The sequence below is a fragment of the Populus alba genome, chromosome 14 (genome assembly GCF_005239225.2).
Source record: "Populus alba chromosome 14, ASM523922v2, whole genome shotgun sequence".
NCBI lineage: Eukaryota > Viridiplantae > Streptophyta > Magnoliopsida > Malpighiales > Salicaceae > Populus > Populus alba.
In genome coordinates this window covers 13,040,112-13,063,415 of record NC_133297.1, presented here as the reverse complement: position 1 = coordinate 13,063,415, position 23,304 = coordinate 13,040,112, and the positions used below count along the sequence as shown (strand labels likewise).

The 23,304-nt window shown below is 34.2% G+C and overlaps 3 protein-coding genes and 1 non-coding gene across 15 annotated transcripts; 2 read left to right on the top strand and 2 right to left on the bottom strand.

Moving 5' to 3' along the window:
• The first annotated feature begins 820 nt into the window (after positions 1-820).
• LOC118063208 (ACT domain-containing protein ACR3) lies at positions 821-7,421 on the top strand. 7 transcript variants are annotated; one of them, XM_035077418.2, is made up of 10 exons: positions 837-1,156; positions 1,291-1,375; positions 2,921-2,991; positions 3,276-3,391; positions 3,506-3,551; positions 4,066-4,180; positions 4,468-4,535; positions 4,677-5,285; positions 5,809-5,913; positions 6,966-7,421. In XM_035077418.2, exons 4-10 carry the CDS (start codon positions 3,321-3,323, stop codon positions 7,284-7,286), a joined length of 1,335 nt encoding a protein of 444 aa, XP_034933309.1. In that variant the 5' UTR covers positions 837-1,156; positions 1,291-1,375; positions 2,921-2,991; positions 3,276-3,320; the 3' UTR covers positions 7,287-7,421. The 7 variants fall into 7 exon arrangements, with proteins under 7 accessions (XP_073260368.1, XP_034933309.1, XP_034933182.1 ...); XM_035077291.2 differs by having other exon boundaries at positions 2,921-3,055; XM_035077497.2 differs by having other exon boundaries at positions 2,896-2,991.
• A 5,477-nt stretch (positions 7,422-12,898) lies between these two features.
• On the top strand, positions 12,899-15,926 carry LOC118027496 (F-box protein SKP2A). 4 transcript variants are annotated; one of them, XM_035031041.2, is made up of 5 exons: positions 12,899-13,000; positions 13,280-13,590; positions 14,240-14,588; positions 14,674-14,815; positions 15,235-15,926. In XM_035031041.2, exons 2-5 carry the CDS (start codon positions 13,319-13,321, stop codon positions 15,603-15,605), a joined length of 1,134 nt encoding a protein of 377 aa, XP_034886932.1. In that variant the 5' UTR covers positions 12,899-13,000; positions 13,280-13,318; the 3' UTR covers positions 15,606-15,926. The 4 variants fall into 4 exon arrangements, with proteins under 4 accessions (XP_034886932.1, XP_034886856.1, XP_034886795.1 ...); XM_035030965.2 differs by having other exon boundaries at positions 12,929-13,094; XM_035030904.2 differs by having other exon boundaries at positions 12,929-13,099.
• Positions 15,927-16,526: 600 nt separating this feature from the next.
• On the bottom strand, positions 16,527-20,465 carry LOC118027788 (chaperone protein dnaJ 10). Of its 3 annotated transcripts, none has more exons than XM_035031305.2 (10): positions 20,207-20,465; positions 19,758-19,817; positions 19,355-19,437; positions 18,819-18,972; positions 18,215-18,344; positions 17,937-18,101; positions 17,647-17,825; positions 17,278-17,358; positions 17,034-17,168; positions 16,527-16,832 (listed from the first exon to the last, which is right to left on the bottom strand). In XM_035031305.2, exons 1-10 carry the CDS (start codon positions 20,291-20,293, stop codon positions 16,752-16,754), a joined length of 1,155 nt encoding a protein of 384 aa, XP_034887196.1. In that variant the 5' UTR covers positions 20,294-20,465; the 3' UTR covers positions 16,527-16,751. The 3 variants fall into 3 exon arrangements, with proteins under 3 accessions (XP_034887196.1, XP_034887262.1, XP_034887321.1); XM_035031371.2 differs by having other exon boundaries at positions 17,034-17,165; XM_035031430.2 differs by having other exon boundaries at positions 17,937-18,095.
• Positions 20,466-21,237: 772 nt separating this feature from the next.
• On the bottom strand, positions 21,238-21,309 carry TRNAQ-UUG (transfer RNA glutamine (anticodon UUG)). Its single transcript has one exon. It is a non-coding gene; the product is annotated as a tRNA-Gln (tRNA).
• Positions 21,310-23,304: the final 1,995 nt, after the last annotated feature.

Below are 23,304 nucleotides of genomic sequence, written 5' to 3'. Positions count from 1 at the left end.
AGTATCAGTCTTCTCATTAAATTCACTTGTACTTGCTTGTAATCTCCTGACAATATGGTACGAAAGATTAGTATTTATAAGCAGTTAAGTCTAACCAATTAAACTGTTACATCTAAGATTAAAAAAAAAAATCACACAAAAAACAACGTGATTATAAAAATTCAGTTACATTGCAATTTTTCTTTCTATTTATTCTAAAAACAATACAAGGATAGTTTTTTTCTTCTTCTATATTATGGCATGATTGATGACTTTCCACGTCAAGCATGTTTAATTGACTAACTAATAACTAGTATATTTTTTTTTAATAAAAGTGTATTTATTTTTAAAAAACATCAAATTAATATAATTTTTAATTTTTTGATAATTTTATTTGTTATTTTTTTTAATATATTTTCAAATAAAAAAAACTTTTTTAAAAAAAGATCTCCATACCTAACTGACACTGACAACAATTTTATAAAACTATATCGTACTTCATTATACACACACACATGCTCTACCGACCTTTATAGGAAGGAGTTGAGTGCAAGTTGAGGAATATCTAGTTTAGGAAAAGAAAACAAAGCGTGTGTTTGATATTGAAATATGTATGGGTAAGATTAAGTTTTTTTTCAGCGACACTTGACTAAAACTAAAAATACTTGTTTTTATTATTTATTTAAAATCCCATAAAAAAACCTTCACCGCACATCAATAACAAACAAACATGATCCAGATCTTGATTTCACGCTCATGGCAAGGCTGTGACAAATATTTGGTCATCGCACCAAAATTGAGGATTAAGGCGTTTGGTCGCCGCGTCATGTATGAAACATCAAATGATTGTTAATGGAAATAAATTAATATTTAAAGGGTTAAAGGCCCTCAGAGGCCACGCCATTTCTCAAGTGTCTGCTTCATTTCCTTCTCAGAAAGAATTCCACTGCCCACTTCCATTTATTAGAGGCAGAGGAGGGTTTGCAAGTGCTCTTCCAACGTAGAAAGCAGAGAGTTGAGAATACAAAAGAACCCTATTTTAGGCCCACCCACTCCCTCTGTTTCTTTAATACCCCTCTTCCTCTTCCTTTTTGGGTTTTAAGGATGTGAAGTGGCTCTGCTTCTTTTTCTTTTTTCTTTTCTTGTGTTGGAATTTTGGAAGGAAGAACCATCAAAGGTTAGTAAACAGCGACTTGGAAATTCTTCCCTTTAATTCTCCAGTTCTCTCTTTGCGTCTTTGGTAAATTATTTCGAAATCCCCAGAACTGCAGAAATCTTTAAGTTTTCTTGAATGAATGGTCAAATTGTCAGGTTTCCCTTCCTAATTTTCTCACCATTTCTCTCATCCGGATCCTGGGCACCACTCATCAAGTTTCGAAAAATCTTCTCCTCTTCGGTAAGTTCTCATACAAATCTTCCTTCCAGCTCTATAGAATTCTAATGAATCTTGCTTCAAATGGTTATGGTGGCAGAGTCAGTCCACAATCATATCTAAAAAAAAGTGGTTTGCCTGCGTAATTGAGGCCATTTGAAAGCGTGGAACTTTCTACTTCATTAACCGCCGCAATTTTCCGTTTGACTTTTGTTTCAAGGTAGAATTAATTTAAAACAGATGCTAATTTCTCTTTCAACAGCTAGTATACTATTGTTCATGTGGACAATAAGATCTATGCTTTAAATCAATATGTAAAGTGGAGGACAGTGATGGTGGGGGGTTGTGGGTGGTCAAATGGAGTATAAGGATACTGACGACGGCAGGAGTATAAGGATTCTGACGACGGTAGTTAAAGTTGGGGAATCTAATTCTTCTATTTTTTGCCACCTCTCCTCTGAAGAGATTTTTGTTCTGCTGAATCTACTTGGCTGGTTCACAAACACCTAAACTCGATTCATAATGGCAACAATTCTTTGGTTCTGCTACCGTTTCCTACCTCTGTCTCAACCACGATGGCATATAATAATTTTTTTATACATCCGATATTTTTTATTTTATAATTTTTTTTTATGTTTTAAAAATATTTTATGAATTTTTTTTGTTTAAAGTAATTTTTTTTTTGTATTTAGATATTTTAATGTATTAATGTTAAAAAAAAAAATCTATATAAAAAAATATTTTAAAAAACAATCTTTTTCACACACCTAATCATCTATTTTTTTCTGTCCCTCTTGGCAAATCCTTGCTTTGCTTGAACAGAAACTTTCATGAGTAGCTTGAAAAAAAAAATGTAGGTAAATTAAAGTTTAGGTTTCAAGAGTGTAATGATAGAGTTTGATTGTGTCTTTTACTTGTAACGCGCACCAAAAAAAAAAAAAAAAAAAAAAAAAAAAAATATATATATATATATATATTATATATATATATATATATATATAGAGAGAGAGAGAGAGAGAGAGATGAGAGAGAGAGAGAGAGAGAATAGGCTGATTGAAAACTCATTGGATGGGCTGTGCTTGGGTCGACTGAAGAGGAAAAACTTAGCCCATCATGGAAAAAGAAGAAAAAAAAAAACCCTCTTTCTTGAGCAGCTTTAGTGGAACCTTGGGCTAGTTTAGGCCTTGTCTGAATGAAATTTCTCAGCATTCAGTTTGGAAACAAAATAGAAGAATGATTTGAAGATTTAACATCTCAAAAAGAGAACAAAATGGCAAAAAGAAAAACTAGAGAATAGTGCAATTGTAGTTTGTTCAGTTGGGTTTCCTGCACTGCATGTCCACATTCTTACATGTTAGTAACCTTTTATATTACTCAATAATAGTAACCTCCACCAACATGTCGTGCCTTAATTCAGTGGAAGACTAACTTCTTAAATCTCAAATGGTCACTTGAGATCAAGAGGTCAAGATTAGATGTTGATAGGGTTGAAATCGTACATGTTAGGCATGTCATAAAGTTGTTGTTCTGTAAATTGTAACCAGGAAACTGAGCATGTTTTGTCAACAGAAAGGGATTGTTGAATCTCCTGGCCTGAGCGCTTAGCTATCGAAGAGTAATTGGTGTCAGCCTCGGACAGGGTATTGCTCTTAAAATATTTCCTTCGTAAGGTTTGGTGAGAAGTCCTTTGCATGTAGCTCCTTTGTAAGTGGCTTGTCTTCCAACTAAATTACAGTAGAAACATCAAATCATTCTGGTTGTCGTTCCATTCATTCACAAAGTCCTGCCTTTTGAGTCCTATATGTCTATGCTAACTGTTAATGAAATTAGTGCTGTCTGTTGAAAAGGGCATGACATGGCTATTGATAATAGGATGTTTGTCTTTTAACATATCAAATGTTAATAGTTAATGCTGCTGTGACAGGAGAGGAGACTCTTTTGTTGATTGGAGAAAGTAATTGCTGCTTAAATGGCTAACGTTTGTTGGCCATACTTTGATCCTGAGTATGAGAACTTGAGCACTAGGATTAATCCTCCAAGGTACTTAACACGATTAATTAAATTAAGTACTCCAAGACCCTGCTTCATTTTTTTCTTTTCTTTTTTCGTCCCTCTCATGTTTTCTTTTCTTTTGATTTTCTTTTTGGGGAGCAGGGTATCTGTAGACAACACTAGTTGCAGTGACAGTACTCTTGTTAAGGTAATCTTTTTTATTGTTATTGCATGACCATCAAGATCAGTGATACTTGTGTTAGAGCCAAGTCCTACCGGACCCTTCTAGAGTGTTGGTCACATAATACTACTGGTTGAAGTTTGAATGCTAGTTCGAGCTTCAACCATTGATAGAAATGAAAACAGGCCCTGTAATGTATGGGTGGCTAAAGCCACACCATAGGCTATTGACAGTCATTTTGATGTATGAATGACCCGAGCCAGCCAAATTGCTGAATATCAGACTTTCAGAACGTATCCCTTCCTTTGTAGTACTTTACTGCACGATGGGCCTCTACTGAAACGATTTTTGTTCTTAAATTTTCCTCCATCCAATTACACTGCAGAATTGGGAATATACAAAGACAGGATCTTATCTCTAAGCAGATTCCTTGTGTGCTGTAATTTATTAATTGGAAAGCAAATTATTATGCTTGCTATGAATTTTTTTTAGATAATGTCACCGCAATGACAAACTAAACTTCATGAATGTGATGTATTAGGTTGACAGCATGAACAAACCGGGAATTCTCCTGGAAGTTGTGCAAGTCCTAACGGATCTTGACCTCATTATCACCAAAGCTTACATCTCCTCGGATGGTGGTTGGTTCATGGATGGTATGAGTATGCTTCTATTGACTTCCCCTGTTTTCTTCTTCCTTAATGGTTATGCAAGGGCAGTGCTCTACATGTGCTTCCTAAGATCCTTTCTGGAATTAGTACATGTTTCACCTGATTATGAATTTATTATATCCAATCTTTTGATTTTAAGTCTAAAGAATAGACTTTAAACCAAGTGATCAAAACAAGGCGCCATCTTACTATATCCTTCTGTTAAGTTTTCTCTTTCACTTTCTCACACAGAACAAGTTGGTATTGATTATATAGTTATTTCTGATCCACAGTATTTCATGTCACTGAACAACAAGGAAAGAAGATTACAGATAATAAAACCATTAACTACATAGAGAAGGTATGCAATCCTTATGTTTTTCTCGCTTATCTGCTTTCATGTGCTATAAATTCAAACCAATATAGGATGTTCAGTGCTGATTGGAAAAGAGTTGACCCATTTTAGCACCAGTGTTAACTGAAAGTGTCTTCAACGCAACAGGCTCTAGGACCGAAAAGCCAAGAAGAAGTGACTACTTGGGCAGACAAACGGGTTGGAGTGCACTCTGTTGGTGGGCACACTGCCATTGAACTCATTGGAAAGGATCGCCCTGGTCTTTTATCTGAAATCTCAGCCGTCCTTGCCAACCTTCACTTCAATGTGGTTGCTGCTGAAGTTTGGACCCATAATAGGCGGATAGCATGTGTTGTCTATGTCAACGATGACACCACATCTCGTGCTGTAGCTGACCCAACCAGGTTGTCTATAATGGAGGACCAGCTCAAGAACATCCTACGCGGGTGTGAGAATGATGAGGCGGGTCGTACTAGTTTCTCCATGGGGTTTACTCATGTTGACCGTAGGCTGCACCAAATGTTGTTCGCCGACAGGGATTATGAAGGTGGAATAGGGGCTACTGAGGTTGATTATCCTCCCTCCCTCAAGCCAAAGATCACAGTTGAGCGTTGTGAGGATAAAGGATACTCTGTGGTCACCGTTAGATGCAAAGACCGTGCCAAGTTAATGTTTGACATAGTGTGCACTCTCACAGACATGCAATATGTTGTTTTCCATGCTACAGTCTCGTCTGATGGCCCCCATGCATCACAGGTACCTCTTACCCCACTCAAGTATACGTACACCGATAACTAGAAGAAAAAAAGAAACATTTCTCGTTTAAAGGCATTTCTAGTTTTGTTGATGTGACGCATGCATTATGAAGCTCAATGCTTCCATCTTTTCACATTGACACTAGATTGTCTGTTTGTGTATGTGAGCTCATGCTGAAGATTAGTTAAGCTCGTAATTGTTTTACCGGAACTGCTCCAATCAGTAGAGGGGAGTAGCAACTAGAAACAGAATGTTTTAAAATTTTTAGTCTCTGCAAATCAATTTGTCAAATTTACACAGATTTCTACTTCATTCCATCTTCCTTTTGTCTTTTTCAATACAGCATTATGCTTTGTGTGCTGCAGAATTTGAATTTAAGAAATAAAAAAGGTTCATTTGTTATGAGCCCATTTGTTCACTGAAATGATTGAAATGACTCCACTATCTTTGTTACAGTTGTAATAAATTTCATAGCCTCTGTAGGATTTTATTGAAGCAACTGACCCAGTATACGAACTTTTAGGAGTACTATATTCGTCACATGGATGGTTGCGTGCTTGATACCGAAGGAGAGAAGGAAAGAGTTATCAAATGCCTTGAAGCTGCGATTAGAAGAAGAGTGAGCGAGGTGAGTAAACTGTTTACCTTACAGTTTCCTGCTGGTGCTGTATGAAATTGTAGATAAGGGCATCGCTGTGCTTTGTCGTCTAACATTGCTGTTTGTCTTTCATGGTTCAGCTAAAAGTAGTGATTTTAAAATTCTATTTCTGTTATTCCCTTTATATTAGTGTAGAACATCTCAGGTTTTGCATTCTGAGTTATGCTGTAGTCTATCTTTGATGCCCAGCTGAAATGACAGAATCTTTGAGCTGTTGGCCTTGAAACAGTTTCATGGTAGAATCCTTTATAATAGCATAAAATAGAGAGCATTTTTCAGCTACAGGCCTGTGGCAGAATATAATGTAACTGAGACAACAGTAAGAAGATATAGGTTTAGTTTATGTTTAATTTAATGCTTCTGAAAGTCTATAACTGGGATTCTCACATGTATTGTATTGATACTTCACTTCATGGTTAATTTAACGATTCTCTATAACCAATGCGGAAAATTGTAATCACTTTTGCTGGCTAACCATGTCAATTAGGTTCACTAAGCCGGGAATGAAAACGGTATGAAGATGGCATCTAATAATTTGTAGCTGTCAGCACAGTCACCACATAACAGACATCGTGACAGTCCTCTGAGTCAAGAACCATCTCATAGACTTAGCTTTTAGATAAGATTTCACTCTAATAATGTAAAAGTACTCATAACATTGTCTGTCATCTTCTGCAACCTCACATCTATCACTTCACAAAATACATGCAGCATGCCAAAGTCTTGTCAGCCTTTCGTTTTCGTTTTCCTTTTCTTTCTTCTTTTTGATGAATGAGAAATCAGTATTGCTAGTCTACAAAGATACTTAGAAGAGTTGAGAGATGCTGATTGCTATGGATATTAGGTCAACTCTAAGGACGAAGTAAGAGAATAAAAGAGATTGAAATTATGCTCAATATTCAGAACTGTACAGCGTGCATCATAGGACCTTATCGTTTGCTTTCAGAAGCATGAGGGATAAGAGAAGGTGATTAATTAAAATGAAGAGAACCTGTTTTCTGAATCTTTCACTGTGATTTCAGGGTCTGAGCCTTGAGCTCTGTGCAAAGGATAGAGTAGGCTTACTGTCTGAAGTCACAAGGATTCTGCGAGAGAATGGATTATCCGTATCAAGAGCAGGTGTGATGACAATAGGAGAGCAAGCAACGAATGTTTTCTATGTAAGAGATGCTTCTGGGAATCCAGTGGACACGAAGATTATCGAAGCGCTTCGTAAAGAAATCGGGCACACCATGATGCTTAACGTGAAGAAAACACCTGCTAGTTCCAGAGAACCTGAAGCTAGAGGATGGGCCAAGACAAGTTTCTTTTTCGGGAACTTGCTGGAAAGGTTCTTGGCATGACAACGTTTCTGTTTTGCTGTCACAGAAATAATTAACTGTACAGGACAATAAACCTCTTCATTACCAAGTATGAACTATGGACAGGGCTTGCACTAGACTGTGTTCAATATTCAAAGAATAAATCTTGCAAGCTAATGAAGTTCGAACCTTCGGCGGAAAAAGGACAGAAATTTCAAAAATTAATGATAATATATATTTCAATCTAGAAAACATTAAATTAATTTTTTAGTGTTTTTTAACGGGTTCATATTGATAATATAAAAGAAAATAAAAAAAATTTAATATATTTTTTAACAAATGTTTATTCAAAAAGCACGTACGAGAGTAGGGTATTGAAACTCCATCTATAAAATGTGAGGAATAATTAGATATACAAGTAGTTATACTATTATTGCTTTATAAAAATACAATTTTTGTTATGAAAATAGATTCATAAATCTTGCTCTGGATATAAGATGTAGGAGTATAACTATGTGCATACTGAATAAATACTTTTTATCATATAATATAGATTTCTTGAAGAAAAAATTCACATTTTATGCAGCCTTTATGTTGTGTATTAAAAAAATTATTTTATTATTATTTTAATATACTAATATAAAAAAATTTTTAAAAAATATTTTTTTTAATAAAAAAAACATTTTCCATCATCATAAAATTGCAAACTGTCAGAGTTCAAGTGTCAATTTGACGTAATATAAAGGAAAGCATACCGCTGAAAGATCAACTATTAACCATCCATCGACGCTGCCTACGAAACATAGGCAATTCAATTATGTGAAAGTTTTAACAGATATATTTACGAACAGTATTCAGGAGTTTTATTTTTTATTTTTAAATAAAATTTTCTTGTTAGGTAAGCTTTTTAACAACAATAACATAATTTTTTTTTATGATTATTAAATCAGGATAAATTTTTAGTTAATGCATGTAGATATTGAGATATGCTCAAATTAGACTTAAGAATAGGTGTTTTAATTTTTTTTTAGTTATTTTTTTAACAATTACATAATTTTTACTTCACTTGATTTTAATTAGTTAAATCCATTTAACTAATACCAAAACTAAGCATATATTTAAATTATATATCAATTGCTGCAATCACCACACAAAAAAATATCTTTCTTATTAGGACCCATATTTTATCAAAAACAAAATATAAATTAAAAAAATACTTATGAAAATTTATGTTTATAAGCTTAAAAAACTTTGTTTATTGTATATTACTTTAATTATGCAACAAATATAACCAATTAGATATCTTTAATATAATAATTTTTCTAGCCTTGAAGTAGGGGTGAGCAAAAAATTAAAAAAACCATTAAATCGAGAAAACAGAAAAAAAATAACTGAAAAAAACCGAACCGTAAAAAAAAACCAATTAATTGAAAAATTTTAAAAAAACCTAGCTAAACCGCAAAAAAACAAAGGCAAATCAATTTAAAAAAAAAAAAAACAAACCAAAACCAGTTTTAACCGGTTGTATTTTTTTTAATTGAATTTAATTATTATTTTTTAATAAAAATCAAACCAAACAAAAAAATAAACACCTTACCTTCAAGTCTGTTTAATATATCCACCAACTTGACAAAACCAACAATCGTTTCCTTTTCTTGCCAGCTACCAACTACTAAATGTATTTTCTCCCATATAAAAACATATGATCTAGACGTCAGCCGCTCAGGGGCCGAGTCTGAGATTTCAAGAGAAGGAAAATGTTTTATAAGAGTATATGATTAATTCCTTCACCATACCCATTTAAAAAATTATACAAACAGTAAAAAAATACTCATACAAGTTAGGACGCTATGATCCATTATTTTCCGAAAAGGTTACTTCTTGTTGACAACCTTTTTGATCCTATCTCCTCTCATTGAGTGTTATTACTATTATTGTTTTTTTCTTCTAGAATCAAATCAAATCCATATAATTAAAAACTATTATTTCCGACATAGTTATTTGATGTTTCAAAATATACTTATCCACTCTTCTAGCGAAACATAAGAAAAAGGTTTTATTTTTCAATATTCTTATTTTAATTATTTAGTCATTAGCAACTCTATTCCCAGTATGCTTACTTCTATATTTCTCAAGACGTAGATAATTTAATTAGGAATATATTACAACAAATAAATAAATAAATAAATAAAATAAATAATATCCTGATATAATAGTTGAAGATTTAGGACACAAAAATGATGGGTTCAAGTTTTCAAACAAGTTTCGAATGGCCGAAAATTTCATTCCATACCCAATTTCAAAAAAACGAAACAAAACGGAAAACAAATTTTTCATCTATTTTTTAAAATTCTCGGCCCGTTCCGGGAACCAAATTCCGGCCAAACGTTTTCATTCCACATGAGCCATTAAATCTTGAACCTTGTTCAATTTCATTAATTAAACCAGCTTTCCCGATTATAAAAAGTTTTTTTATTATATATTTTCAATAGCGATATGGAAAACAGATATTAATTTTTTAATTAGTTTTTATCACTAATATATACGGCTATTTATAAATTTTATATATATATATATGAACAGTTATAACCTCGAAACGGCACGCCGAAACACTCCCAAAACTAAAAACATTCTGTTCTAATTGAAAAAACCAAAACACATCGAAACGGGGAATTTACATCTTGGTTTCAAACGAAAACCTGTCAGAGCATCCACCCTCACCGTTGATCCTCCTGGTCCACAAGTAAAAAGGAATCCAGGTCCTAAAGTAAAAGGAAGGGGAATATTTAGTCAAAGGATTCATGAAAATGGAACTGCGAATTAAAAGTTTTAGAATTTGTCCGATCAACACGAAATCAAATTGGAATATTATCCAGCCCACATGTTATTGACCATATTCGTAATAAAGGGAGTCTTTCTATCTTGGAAAAATATAAGATTTAAGATAGAGGGAAGGGTTTTTTTTACTGTAGTTTAATTATGTTTTTGAATTTTTTTAGTTTTAAATTAATTTTTTAATATTTTTAAATTATTTTGATGTCTATATATAAAAAATCATTTTAAAAAAAATAAAAATAAATATTATTTTAATATATTTTTAATAAAAAATTTAAAATATAATTTGTTTCCAAACACTCAACCATTAAAAAAATGACGCCAAAAAATAATTTATATTATTTTCTAACACTTCATCAAGTGAAAGTCTTTTGACTTGAAACTTGAACATACCGTTTTACTTTATGTTTAATTTTTATTAAATAAATAGAAATAATAAGATTCGAACTCGTGAATGTTTGATCATCTAGTCAAAAAACTATTTCAACTCAATAACTTTAAACTATTAGGTGAGTTTCAATATATGATTTATATTATTTCTAACACTACACTCATCCATTCTCTCCGAACTTTTTTTATTTGTTTTCTTTCTCCACTATATTTTACAGTTTCTTAAAAAGCAAAATTCATTTCCCTTCAAAAACTGTCCTCTATTCTTTCGGGACAGAATAAATAATTTCATCAAGATCAACATGTTTCTCCCACTGGAGCAGTGTGGTTTTTTTTTTTAAAAAAAGTAAAACTATATTTTGAATATTTAATTTTAAAAAAGTCACATTTCACGGAATGATCAATAATAGCTCATTAATTGTTTTATGGAGTCTCTATATATTTTGATAATACAGCTCCATTCCTCGGTCAATCTGAAATTGTCTAATGCTTATCCTGGACTAGACTGGTACTAGTATTGTATGCGAAAAAAAAAAAAAAAAACTCAAGGCTTTAAAAACAATGGAGTATTGACGGGGATTTTTTTTTTTTTTTTCAAACTGGCATAATTTAAATAATCATACTATTAAAAATAGTATAAGCAATAAAAATTTAATAGGTTGGATTATTCTTAATAGAGCAACCGATTATTATTGTGCTACTGATTACCTTATTTATTGCAGCGTAAATCAGATGACATTTAAATAATTGTGTTATTTATAGTTTTTTAAAATTATATATATATATATATAATATATATATATATATATATATATATATAAAAGAAAAATATGCTAATAAAAAGTATCACATCCCTTACATTTTCTAGTAAGCATTTGTTCCAAGATTTGGGCTCAAATGAATATTTATTTGTTTGTTTACTGTATTTTTGAAGGCTTTTGTTATTTCATTAGCGAAATTCTTTAATTTTTTTATTAATCATGCTATTAAAAAATGGTGCGATTTCTTAAAATTTTATTAATTATGCTGTGCTGTTCCTCATAACAGATCTAGTTACACTGTATTTTTTTTTTTTAAGCTATGCTAATTTATATAAAAAATTCCCATTTATAATGTTAAGAAAAAAAAATTTCTTAGAGGTAGTTTATTTCATCAAACTTTAAATTTGCTTTTAAATAGTTATAAGTTTCAATCCTTTTAAAAATTATTAAAAATTTAAATGATCGTTAAATTTGAGATTCATAAGAATAATTGAGATAACATTAATTTTAAAAAATAAAAAATCTCTAAGAATTGTTTATCCATAAAAATATTTGTAGCTTTCCTCACGTTACATGCTTTCTTGTTTCTTGTTTTTTATTTTTTTATTCTTTATTTTTATTTTTTTTTTAAAATTATCTTTAATGATTTTTTTTAAATATTGAATTGTTTGAAATTTTAGTTATGTAACTTTTTTCTTTAAAACACTATGGATTACTATAATTTTTTCCCTACATGCTTTTTTTTTTTCAAAAATAATATTTGTAGATTTTGCTTCGTAGTTTTTTTTTTAAAAAAAACACTATGAATTGTTACAATGTTTTCCCACATGGTTTTTATTTTGCTATAGTATTTCCCTATATAGTTTTTTTCAAAAATTATCTTTGTCAATTTTTTTTTTAATATTGAGTTGGTTTGAGAATTTAATTTTAACTTTCTGTTTTTTTATTTTTTTCATTTTTTATCCAAAATTGTCTCTCTTCTTCTTCTTCTTTTCTCTCTCTCTTTTTTTTATTATATTTTTGTTGATTTTATATTTTTAATATGCAGCTGAGTTGAGAATTTGTTTTTTTATTTTTTTTTTCAAAATTTTTTTTTATCGATTTTTTTATATATTAAGTTGGTTGAGAATTTAGTTTTGTAGTTCTTTTTTCTTAAAAACACCGTGGATTGTTATAGTGTTCCCTATATATGTTTTTTTTTATAATGATTTTTTTTAAAATTATCTTTGTTGATTTTTTTAATACTGAACTGGTTGAGAATTACAACTGTAGATTTTTTCATGAAACATTATAGATTCCTACAGTTTTTTCCTGTATGGTTTTTTCTCTCTCTCTTTTTTTTGTTATGATTTTTTTAAAAATTTTTATTTGTTTAGTTTATTTTTTTAAATATTAATCTGGTTAAAAATTTAGTTTTGTAATTTTTTTTTTTTAAAAAATTATAAATTGCAATAATTTTTCTTTATATAATTTTTTATTTGATTTTTTCATTAAACCCGCCACGACGCACAAGTATGCCATGAAATTGTGGCGTCGCGCGGCATGGAATCTAGTAAAATTAGAAAGCAATCAAAGGGCCACTTTTGAGCGGGGCCGTCATCACATCACTGATTAACATCAAACACATGGCACCACACGGGCCGCTTAACCTCTTCCCGTACGTTTCTCCTTTCTTTAAAATCCTTTTGTCTCGATAAATGCACCTCCGCTCCAAAGCTTCAGCCGTTAGCAGAGCTCACACAGAGAAAAAGAAAATTACAGCTGAAAAACGTATATCACTGACACCCTTCAAAATTTCTTTTATTTTTGTCCCTCTTGACTTTTGGTACTGAAAGACTCAATTTTTCTGTCATAGAATCTGCCGGTAATGTGAGTTAAAGATTGTTTTTTAATGATCATTTAGTTGTGTCTTGTTAATGATTCTTAATCAATGTTTCTTTTGTTATGCCTTCATGATTTTAATTCGGTTTTTGACATGGGTTTTTTTTTGTCGTCTTACTAAAATTTTCTTCTTTTCTCTCGTAACCTCTTAAACTGTATTGATGACAGAAAACAGAAACAAGAAACAAACAAACTTTTCCACGTGAAATGGCAGGGGAAGTAAAAGGGAGGAGGGAAGACTTGAATTTGTATTCTGAGAAGCCGATGATGCTTGCTTTTGATGGTGGAAAGAGTGGGATTGGTGCAGGAGGTGTGGAAATCGAAGGCTTGGTGATCACTGAGTGGAAAGATATCCCTATGGAGCTGTTGTTAAGGATTGTTTCTCTTGTTGATGATAGGACCTTGATTATGGCTTCCGGGGTTTGCAGTGGATGGAGGGATGCTATTTGCTCGGGACTCACCCATCTGTGTCTCTCTTGGTATAACCTTTCTTCCTCTGTCTTTAATAATCAATATGTTGTTCAAGCTGATTGTAATTCTTTTGGGATTTTGTTTTATTTAAGCTGTATCGATTGTATATAAAATTGTTCTTATCTCTTAATCCGACCCAGGTGATCATGCCTTTTGAGTTATTGAAGTGTTTCTTACTTAAGAGTTTGTATGTGGTTTTTAAACAGAGCAGTTTGTCCCGGATTGCCATCTTCTCCGAGGCCATGATCGAAAACATTGCTGATTGGTTACAGAAAGTAACATGAAACATGCTATCTTTGAAAACTTGTAACCCTAATTCAGTCTTAATGTCACGTGCTGTAATCAGTTCTCATCATGGTAGTTTTTGATTTTTTTACGGGTAAATGAGTGATATACATAGACAATCAGAAATTCATTTGCTTGTTTGCGAGGGGAATGTTAAAAGATTTGGTTGAGTTTGCTCTGCATCAAGATTTTAGATTTGTTGTGTATAATTCCTAAAGTATTTCTAATCAACATTCAAGACCTTTTGAAAAGTAACCTTTTAGAAATTGTTCCGGCTTATTATCAGGTCTTATTTTGTTGACCAATCTGTTCTGAATTTATTCTTCTTCATCATTGACACCGATAACATCTCGCATCAGCTCTTTTCTTCAGGTGCAAAAACAACATGAACAACTTGGTTCTATCTCTTGCTCCTAAATTTACAAAACTGCAAACTCTTGTGCTGCGCCAAGATAAACCACAACTCGAGGACAATGCTGTTGAGACTATTGTAAGTTACTGTCATGATCTGCAGGACCTGGATCTCAGCAAAAGCTTTAAGCTTAGTGATCTCTCCTTGTATGCATTAGCTCACGGTTCTCCCAATCTTACCAAACTCAACATCAGTGGTTGTACGGCATTCAGTGATGTTTCTCTAGAGTATCTGACAGAATTTTGCCGAAAATTAAAATTTTTAAATCTCTGTGGATGTGTGAATGGTGCAACTGACCGTGCCTTGCAGGTTTATGCTTGTAACTATTTTTTTTTTTTCCCCATCTGCCACTGAAGGAGTTATATGGCTTACAAGTTTGGTAAACAATCTGCAGGCTATTGGACGCAACTGCAGTCAGTTGCAATCTTTGAATCTGGGATGGTGTGAGAATGTGGGTGATGTCGGAGTAATGAGTCTAGCATACGGGTGTCCTGATCTCAGAACCCTTGACTTGTGTGGTTGTGTCTGTATAACAGGTATTTTCAAATTTGGGGATGATTTTGTATCATTTCACAAGATGTTCTTGCATTATTACTTCACCAAAATGTATTTGTTAATTGGCTATAAGACGCAAAATTTCACTGAACCATTGAATGGGCAAGAGACTTAGAAACAATGCAATCCCAAGAATTCTCATGGCCTGATCAAATTATATTTGCAATCCTATGACGTTTTCCATAGTACTGGACGGTGTCCCTTTTTGGTAAGAGTATGAAATTGAGAAAGGTGATTCATTTAGTGCTAACAATATTAAACTGAACCTGCAACCTGTTAATTTGACGTGAAAGGTATACTGCCAATTTGAATTTGAGAGCAGATGTTATTTACATGCTAAGGCTGTTTTGGTATTTTGATTATGATGATAACTGATGGAATACTCACAATTTTTCTGCAGATGATAGCGTGATTGCTTTGGCAAACAGGTGTCCCCGTCTTAGATCCCTCTGTCTGTACTACTGCCGGAACATCACAGATAGAGCAATGTATTCCCTTGTCCACAACCGAGTGAAGAACAAGCCTGCAACGTGGGAATCAAGGAAAGGCAGGTATGATGAGGAAGGATTAAAGAGTCTCAACATCAGTCAGTGCACGGCAATCACACCTCCTGCTGTTCAGGCTCTATGTGACTCGTTCCCTGCACTTCATACCTGCTCAGGGAGGCATTCCCTCGTTATGAGTGGCTGTTGGAACTTAACTTCCGTGCATTGTGCCTGTGCTGTCCAAGCACACCACACCGCAAGTTCTATTCCTCATCCGGCACATTGAGCCGCACATGCAGTTCTGAATTTAAAGCAACTGTGCATGTGAACCTGTAAAGGTAGAACTGTGCCCTTGTAAATGTGGTTGTGTTTAAGAGTTGACAATGTGGATGCACATGGGCAGCCCATTCATTGTTGCGAAATATGGTCTGTAAGTAAAGCTGTGGACTTTTTTCTGCTCTTGGTTGAGCAAGTATGCTGGCTCCAAGTTTACTGGTCAAATGTGTGTGTTGGTTGCTTATGATTTATTATGACAATTATAAACCTACCTTCATGTGATAATCAATCCAAATCATTGGCTATATGCCTAAGTGCTTCATATGATCTACCAAGGGGCACGCTTTCTTGAGAATTTTAAAGATTGTCTCCGTTTCCTCGAATATGTAATGTACTTCAGATTTTTAAGCAGAAAGTATTCTGTCACGCGAAAACTCCGTAAAAGATCTCAAATAAAAAGAACAAGAATCTGACTGATCATGCTATGTATTGTCTTTTTATTAGCGTTTGAGGATGTTTAAGTGGCTCGGAAGCCATTCGGCATTTAGGTTTTTTCTTGCTGGTGGTGGTGCTTCCTGCGTTTCATTAGATTTGCTTCGACCCAAATCAAGAACCTTCCAGCCCAAGCTGTCATGTTCAGCTTTTGGAACTGCCTCCTAATGCCAACGAGTTATTGTAGGTATTGCTCATTTCGCACTCAAAACGACTTGGGAAAAAATCAATCAAGAAACCCTAGTTATTTCTCTTGTCGCTTACCTGTCGCCAGGAGGACAGTTGGAGCCATGTTACCTCATCTTTTCCTTTTCTGATGGCTGCTAGTGCGAGGAATGCAATGAACATAAAATGCCCCACCCCGCAGCTTTGTTGGACTCATCATTCGAAGACGGCTTGAACCAGGAAAAAGTGCTCAATGCATTTCTGAAAAGTGCCCTTCCTATTATATCAGAAAACAACCTCTACTTGACAAATAGGGTTCCAGTCAAATGGACAGCCAGTTCTATACGAGAGATTACAATCAATGTGATTTGTTCTCTCTTTAAATAAATACGCACACAATATAAAATATAAATATAGCTTGTCCCAATCTATGATTAAAAGGAGAAAAACACTGTGTTACAGCCTCAGAGTCAGCCTTTGGCATATACATTCTTGTGCATCATTTGCTTTTGTACACGATCTCTTCATCATCCACATCAAATGCTGGATTGCACAGGCATCTGAATAGTCTGCCAATACCCTGCCAAAGCAAAAGATCACACTAATGACATTGTTCTCCTGGAATCAATTTACTATTAAATTCAGAATGATTTTCCTGGAATGCAGGTCATAACAATTATGCTCTCATCGGGCATAAATTTAGAGCTAAAAGGAGAAAAGAAGAAGCAGTCGAAACACGAATGCAACTGATGTATTAGCTCTAAATGGTATTTCAACATGCCTGAGTAAGGAGAGGAGTTCGATAGGATAATGCCCTTGGTGAATCTTCTTCACTACTGCTATCATCGTCGTCGTCGTCAGTTTCAACAGCATTTTTTCCCTTTGATGTTGCGCCATTTCTTGATTGCCTTTCCTGCTGAATATTTTTTATAAAGCAACATCAAGTCCAAAATTATCAATTTTTCCGATAAATGTTCATGGAATTACAAAGACAATATTGTGTAGTGATTATGATAATAATCCACCTGAAAGATCCTCCCAAGAATTTTCAATGCCAGAGCACGGGCTTTAAGCTCTTCTTTTCTAGCATTATTTTCTTTTAGGACCTGCAAAAAAAATAAAATTATGAGAAGAATCTTATGGAAGACCTTTTTCTTTCAAGCAGTTGAAAAAAAAAAGTAGCTACTAGGGAGAAAATGCATTCCCAATTCATCTCTGTTTTTCTCCAACAAAGTCTTAAACGACTCAAAATAAACTAGATTTCCTAAATTCTACCCTGAAATGGAAGGTTAAACAAGAGTTAGAATATAAAAAGGAATAGTTCGTGAATAACTCCTACTTGTGAAACAGAGAAGATAACCAAGGTTTTCTTGAGTTGAAATGGAGAGCCTCACCATTTGGCACACATGTATCACGGTAATTTCAATGTCCACTACATTCAGTTTCCATAACGAGTTCATCAATGTGTCTTTGTTTGAAAGTAAATGTGATTCAACATCATTTCCAGGGCCGCTTCCATCCATTTTAAATTGGCGGCGCATATCTTCTTGAAGCTGTAGTAACTGAAAGGCACCTGGATTTGTTTTCCATATTTAGTTAGGTAAGCTTACTTGTACACAGACACCCGCAAACAATGCTATTACTGGAGGCAGAGATGTGGGTTTGGGGTGCTGATGTCTCATACCTTTTGCTGCTGTAATCTGTGACTTCCAGAAATGTCCTTTATTGCGAACCCACTCTGCCAAAAATGGCACCCCTAGATAAATTGCTTTCTTTCCAAGCTCTTGTGCTGCTTGTCTTGAATATATGTAGCCAATAGTATGTAATATATCCACTCCAAAAGCTGTATCTTTCAGTCAAACGAAATATTAAGCTACGCTGCGGAGTTTTCTAATCATAGAGAACCATCAAATTGCAGATGTAACAAGAAAAGGAAGGATGGGAGAGTTCAGTTTAATTTACCTGCATCAGAAAGCCTCTTGGCTTCTGATTCTGCACGCCTTAAGAATCCAATTCTGTCACCTTGAGCATATTGGTTAAGAAAATCTTTCAGAAATCTTGCTAGCTTTTCTTCTCTTTCTTTTTGGACAGCCTTCAATGAATAATCACAAACCGAAAACAAAAGGTTAGTCTAAATAATCCATACATCATAGCTTATCAAAAACAGAAACGTAAAAAACAGAATAGGGTTATGTAGGGATAGATATGTTAGAACAAGCTACACACTGCATACTTCCAGCATGTGTGATAACAGGGACAGAAATTCTAAGCCATCGCTACTTTTGCAGAACTTCAAAGCTGAAACATTTAGTAGGGTAAGGGTAAAAACACAGGTAGAAGTCGAAGTCAAAATACATGGTACTCTGCTATTCGTGAAATTACAGAGGAAAATACAATGGGAACGGCCAAACCAACTGGAATTTCCTTGGTGGAGTGAAATACTACAGTGTAAGCTCTATATGAGTGTGACGATATTACCTGCTATTGCATAATTGAGTTTAATTGTACTTAGAGGACTGCTTACTTCTTAAGCACAAGACTTCATGAACTTGGTGAAATTCCATACCTTCAATTTCTCATGTACTTTATCAGGATTCCCACTTTCACTAGCTAATTCAGAAGAAGCCATTGATGTCACAGACAGATGTCCTACGTAGTCCTCAAATAGTTCACTCCCAAACAGAAGAGCGAATACAGCAGTGGGGTCAAGCATGGTTTCCCTGAGAAATAGGATATCAAATTATTTGAAGGGGAAGATACCATACTGGGAAGACGAAGACAGCTATATTCAAATGGAAATCTACATCTTAATGACGCATAAAATCCATTATGCAAGTAAAAATAGATATTTACATGCCCAAATTGTTGATCAAACTGCACTCGCTAAAAAGTATTCAGTGAAAAATGAACGAGCCATTATTTGAAAAGGGTTTTGCTACAGTAAGAAATATATAGTATTGACCAGAAAACTGTCTCAGTTGATCATTCTGCATTTTTCAAGCCAAGACATCTATGGTATATATTTTCAAGCAAACCTAAGGGACTAGAATCATCTTTAAACAGGATTAGAGAAAATTACGGAAGAAAAATTAAAATAAACACCTTGATATGCAATACTTTCCATTTCGATCGTATGCGTCTCTTTGCACTGGATCACTCAGAACTTGATAAGCTTCACCTAAAACCTGCCAAAGTTAAAATGGTTTAAACCCTTTGTAGTTTCCAATCAATAATTTGTGACTAGATTCTCTATGCTTGTTATGTGAAATTGTGTTCTGGAATATTAGACACTCCACATTTACTAGGTGTACACGAGAAACACACTGCCAATATAATAATGGATTTAGCAATAGAAAGACGACTCCTGACACCCTCATCCCTAATTGCATTTTCCTTGCACTTGCCCAATTATTTTAAGAAACGAATCGGACATTTGATAAGGAAAAAGATGTGGTCTATGTCTATGTTGAAGGGATAAATAACCATCATAACCGGGTGGACTTGCCTGAAATCTCTCTGCAGCCTGTGGATCATCTGGATTTTTGTCTGGATGAACTTGCCTGGCCTGTAAAATATAATATCTCTCTCTCTTATAGTTAGCCATGGTGAAAAGAACGAAAACTCTTACAGAGTTACAATATAAAATCCTGAGGAAAAACAATTTGGACGCAAAGAAGCTCAGCATTTTTTACTTTTTGAAAGGCACCAGGTTCCATTAAAAAGAAATCAAAATTTTCGTTACTTTTTAAACTCAATTTAGATTATAATTCACTCTTTACCAGTCTAAGTAAAAGCAACCTGGATATGTTTCTTAACTCAAATTCACCACAGAGAAACCAAAACTAAAACACTAAATTTTGTATTTCAGGCATCGCTAGTAGCCATATATAACCCTGCTAACTACACTCGGTAACACAGCGTCAAACAATATAGGTCCTCTCTAAGTGATCAAACCTTAAGATAATAAGCTTTGCGAATCTCCTCCTCTGAAGCAGATGGGCTGACACCAAGAACATCATAGTACTCACTTTCCTTCACCATCCCTGATTGTGTCTATAGAGTAAGAAAGTGAAATGATGAACTGGAGCTTCTTCTCCAAGTAGTTGGAGAGTCAGAAATGTTTTGGGAAATGAAAAGATGATAGGAAAAGAAATGAGAATATAGGAAAAGTGACTTGAGTGTGAGAGAGATGGCCATATTGAGGAGAGCCCGAGAGCCCCACTAGCTTCTATTGCCTTTCCAGTTCTTCACTGCAATAAACAAATACCTGGAACTGCCTTTACGCGGGAGCAAAACAGTATTTTAACTGCCACCAAGGTGGCGCATATGATTTTCATTGATTTCAGGTCAGAGAGCTGTCGTTGGGCTTGGGCTCGTGTTGCCGGGGCTCGTCCGTAGGTGGGCTTGATAAAGGTGGCCCCTCTTTTGGGTAGTGGGGTTCACTGTTAGGTTTAGTTTCGATCCAAGTTGTTGAAGGTGGGCTCTATTATCTAGCCCCAGAAGGAGATTGGGTGGACCTACTCAAAAGGGAAGGTCTCCTGAATGATCTTCCCTCCTTCTTTTTCGTAAGGCTGTTATATACAATGAACAAAGGAAATATTTCTTCAAAAATAAAATAATGATGATAAAGGAACGTTGCTTTTGGGGATTGAGCATCATGAGAAGGAACGTGGTATGTGTTGGCTCCACGACACAAAAGAAAAGCACTAGTCAGGCTACAGTATCTGCATTTTTATGGGGGTTGCCGTTAAACTGCTTTTTTATTAAATTTTAATTTTTTAAAAATTAATTTTTATATTTTTTTGATATGTTACTATCAAAAATTAATTTTAAAAAACAACTTAATCATACTCATAAGTAAATACAGCAAAAGCAGCGGTCCATTGAGATAGGGCTGGCAGGGCCTTTACTCGGACTATATGTTTGTGTCTGAGTGCGGTGCCGTTTAGAGGAAAATAGGTTGTCAACCGAAAATACAAAAGTAAAGGTCCTACCGGGAGTCGAACCCAGGTCGCTGGATTCAAAGTCCAGAGTGCTAACCACTACACCATAGAACCATTCTTGTCTAGAATATTACACTTAATATATTTATAACATCATTATCGTTAAGGGAACTAAATATGTATATCTTTAATTTCGAGCCACCGTATCAAACTATCGATCCCTCTTTTCAGGGTTGTGGCGATCAGCAAAGGCAGCAGGAGCAGGAAATATTTTTGGTGTTTTGCCAATGCGATCAAATTCTTTCACGGAGCAGAAAAAACCCGAAGTGTCATTATTGACTATTATTATTTGACAGGCGTCCTATTCAAATTTGCCAGATGCCACTTTCAAGATATTCTTCGCTGGATTATACCTGTACAAAATTTTGTTTTCGCACATGTAGTGAAGGAATTTTGTTGGGCTTTTTTCTCTTCACCGCAAAAGACACTCTCTAGTTACTGTACATAAGGCATATTGCTTTTCCTTTTTGCGAAATATACTGGTTTTGTAGGCAATTTGTGGTTGCAGACATAATCATTCCTTTTCCCAGTTGCACATCTTCTTTCGTTGTATTATTATTATTATTATTATACCTTCTTGAAGCGATTTTGATGTATTGCAGGATCTACGAAGAAAACCTCCAGTTACTTGCACCCTATTCTCATGGCATAATACTCTACAATTTAGCCTAACAAGAGATATCCATGAAGAACTTGGTATTGTTGAGTGACTAATACCATGCCAAAAGTGTACACCAGCATCACTTGATCTGTAAAGCCGAGATAGTGAGATCCCAATATACCACTCCAAATATATGAAAATCTTAAGACATGTTCTAGAGTCCCTTAAGAGGTCAAAATGTTTGTTTTGTGAACAACATGTGGAAGATTAAGGTCACACCATCTCATCAAATGGTATTGTTACTGATCCTAAGAAGACGGGGGCTATTAGAAAATAGTCAATTCCACAATCAGTCAAAGAATTGAGAGGGTTTCTAGGGTTGGTAGGATACTATTGTAAATTCTTTAAAGGACTTGGAATTATAAGCAAACCTCTAATATATTTGCTAAAGAAGGAAAATTGAAGTTGGAACCAGAAATCGATCTTAAGAGACTTTTAATCATTTGAAGGTCGCCTTGTGTCAAGCTCCTATTTTTGCATTACTAAATTTCAAATATGCTATTATACTAGAAACACGTGATTCTTCTAATAGGTTAGGAGCAGGAAGGGAGGCCATTTTCCTTTTTTTAGCAAGGCATTGAGTCTTAGACATCAAGTGTTATCCATCTATGAAAAAGGAGTGTTCGATAATATTAATAGTTGTGGATAAAGTGGAGACACTATTTAGAGAATGACTTGTTTATAATCAAAGCTGATCATGAAATTTTGAAGTACTTACTGAAGCAGAAGATCCATATTCAGTTATAGAAGAAAGGTTTAACGAAACTACTAGGGCTGAGATATCAAATTCAATTCAGAAAAGGGAAGGGAAATGTGGTGGTTGATGCATTATCTAGGTCTATTGGAGTGAAAAGTGAATTGGAATCTGAACAACTGATGGTTATTCAGGATTGTGGGAAATTAGAAGCCATATCAGCAATAGTACATGTATGGTATGAGGAGGTTAATGATTCTTATGATGATGGTCAATAATTGATAAAGATTATGGTTGATAACATGTTGAATAAAGATAGCTAGTCTGATTATTCATTCATAGGAGGGGTATTGAGGCTGAAGAACAGGATAGTAATTGAAGGGAAAGGAAATCTCAGGGAGAGATTGGTGCAAGCTACTCATGATTCATATATTGGAGGGCATATTGGCATCTAAAATTCTTACAGGAGCTGAAATTTATGTTCAATTGCTCGTCCATGAAGGTCTTGATAAAAAGAATGGTAAATGAGTGTGATGAACGAAAACAAGCCAAATCAGAAAGAATAGCTTATCCTGGACTGCGACAACATTTGCCAACTTTAAAAGGCATATGGAGGAATATTACAAAGGATTCCATTGAGCGACTTCTACTGTTATAAGAAAAAAGACACCATATTGGTGATCATTAAAAGATT

What these genes read in the sequence shown, in the direction of transcription:
- LOC118063208 (XM_035077418.2), top strand. Translation starts at nt 3,321, where the DNA reads ATGGCTAACGTTTGTTGGCCATACTTTGATCCTGAGTATGAGAACTTG. An exon ending in ACTAGGATTAATCCTCCAAG is followed by an intron (nt 3,392 to 3,505) that starts GTACTTAACACG and finishes TTTGGGGAGCAG; the next exon opens with GGTATCTGTAGACAACACTA. An exon ending in GTGACAGTACTCTTGTTAAG is followed by an intron (nt 3,552 to 4,065) that starts GTAATCTTTTTT and finishes GTGATGTATTAG; the next exon opens with GTTGACAGCATGAACAAACC.
- LOC118027496 (XM_035031041.2), top strand. Translation starts at nt 13,319, where the DNA reads ATGGCAGGGGAAGTAAAAGGGAGGAGGGAAGACTTGAATTTGTATTCT. An exon ending in CAACTGACCGTGCCTTGCAG is followed by an intron (nt 14,589 to 14,673) that starts GTTTATGCTTGT and finishes AACAATCTGCAG; the next exon opens with GCTATTGGACGCAACTGCAG. An exon ending in TGGTTGTGTCTGTATAACAG is followed by an intron (nt 14,816 to 15,234) that starts GTATTTTCAAAT and finishes ATTTTTCTGCAG; the next exon opens with ATGATAGCGTGATTGCTTTG.
- LOC118027788 (XM_035031305.2), bottom strand. Translation starts at nt 20,293, where the DNA reads ATGGTGAAGGAAAGTGAGTACTATGATGTTCTTGGTGTCAGCCCATCT. An exon ending in GGAAAGTATTGCATATCAAG is followed by an intron (nt 18,973 to 19,354) that starts GTGTTTATTTTA and finishes CCTATTTCTCAG; the next exon opens with GGAAACCATGCTTGACCCCA. An exon ending in CAAGAGGCTTTCTGATGCAG is followed by an intron (nt 18,102 to 18,214) that starts GTAAATTAAACT and finishes TTTGACTGAAAG; the next exon opens with ATACAGCTTTTGGAGTGGAT.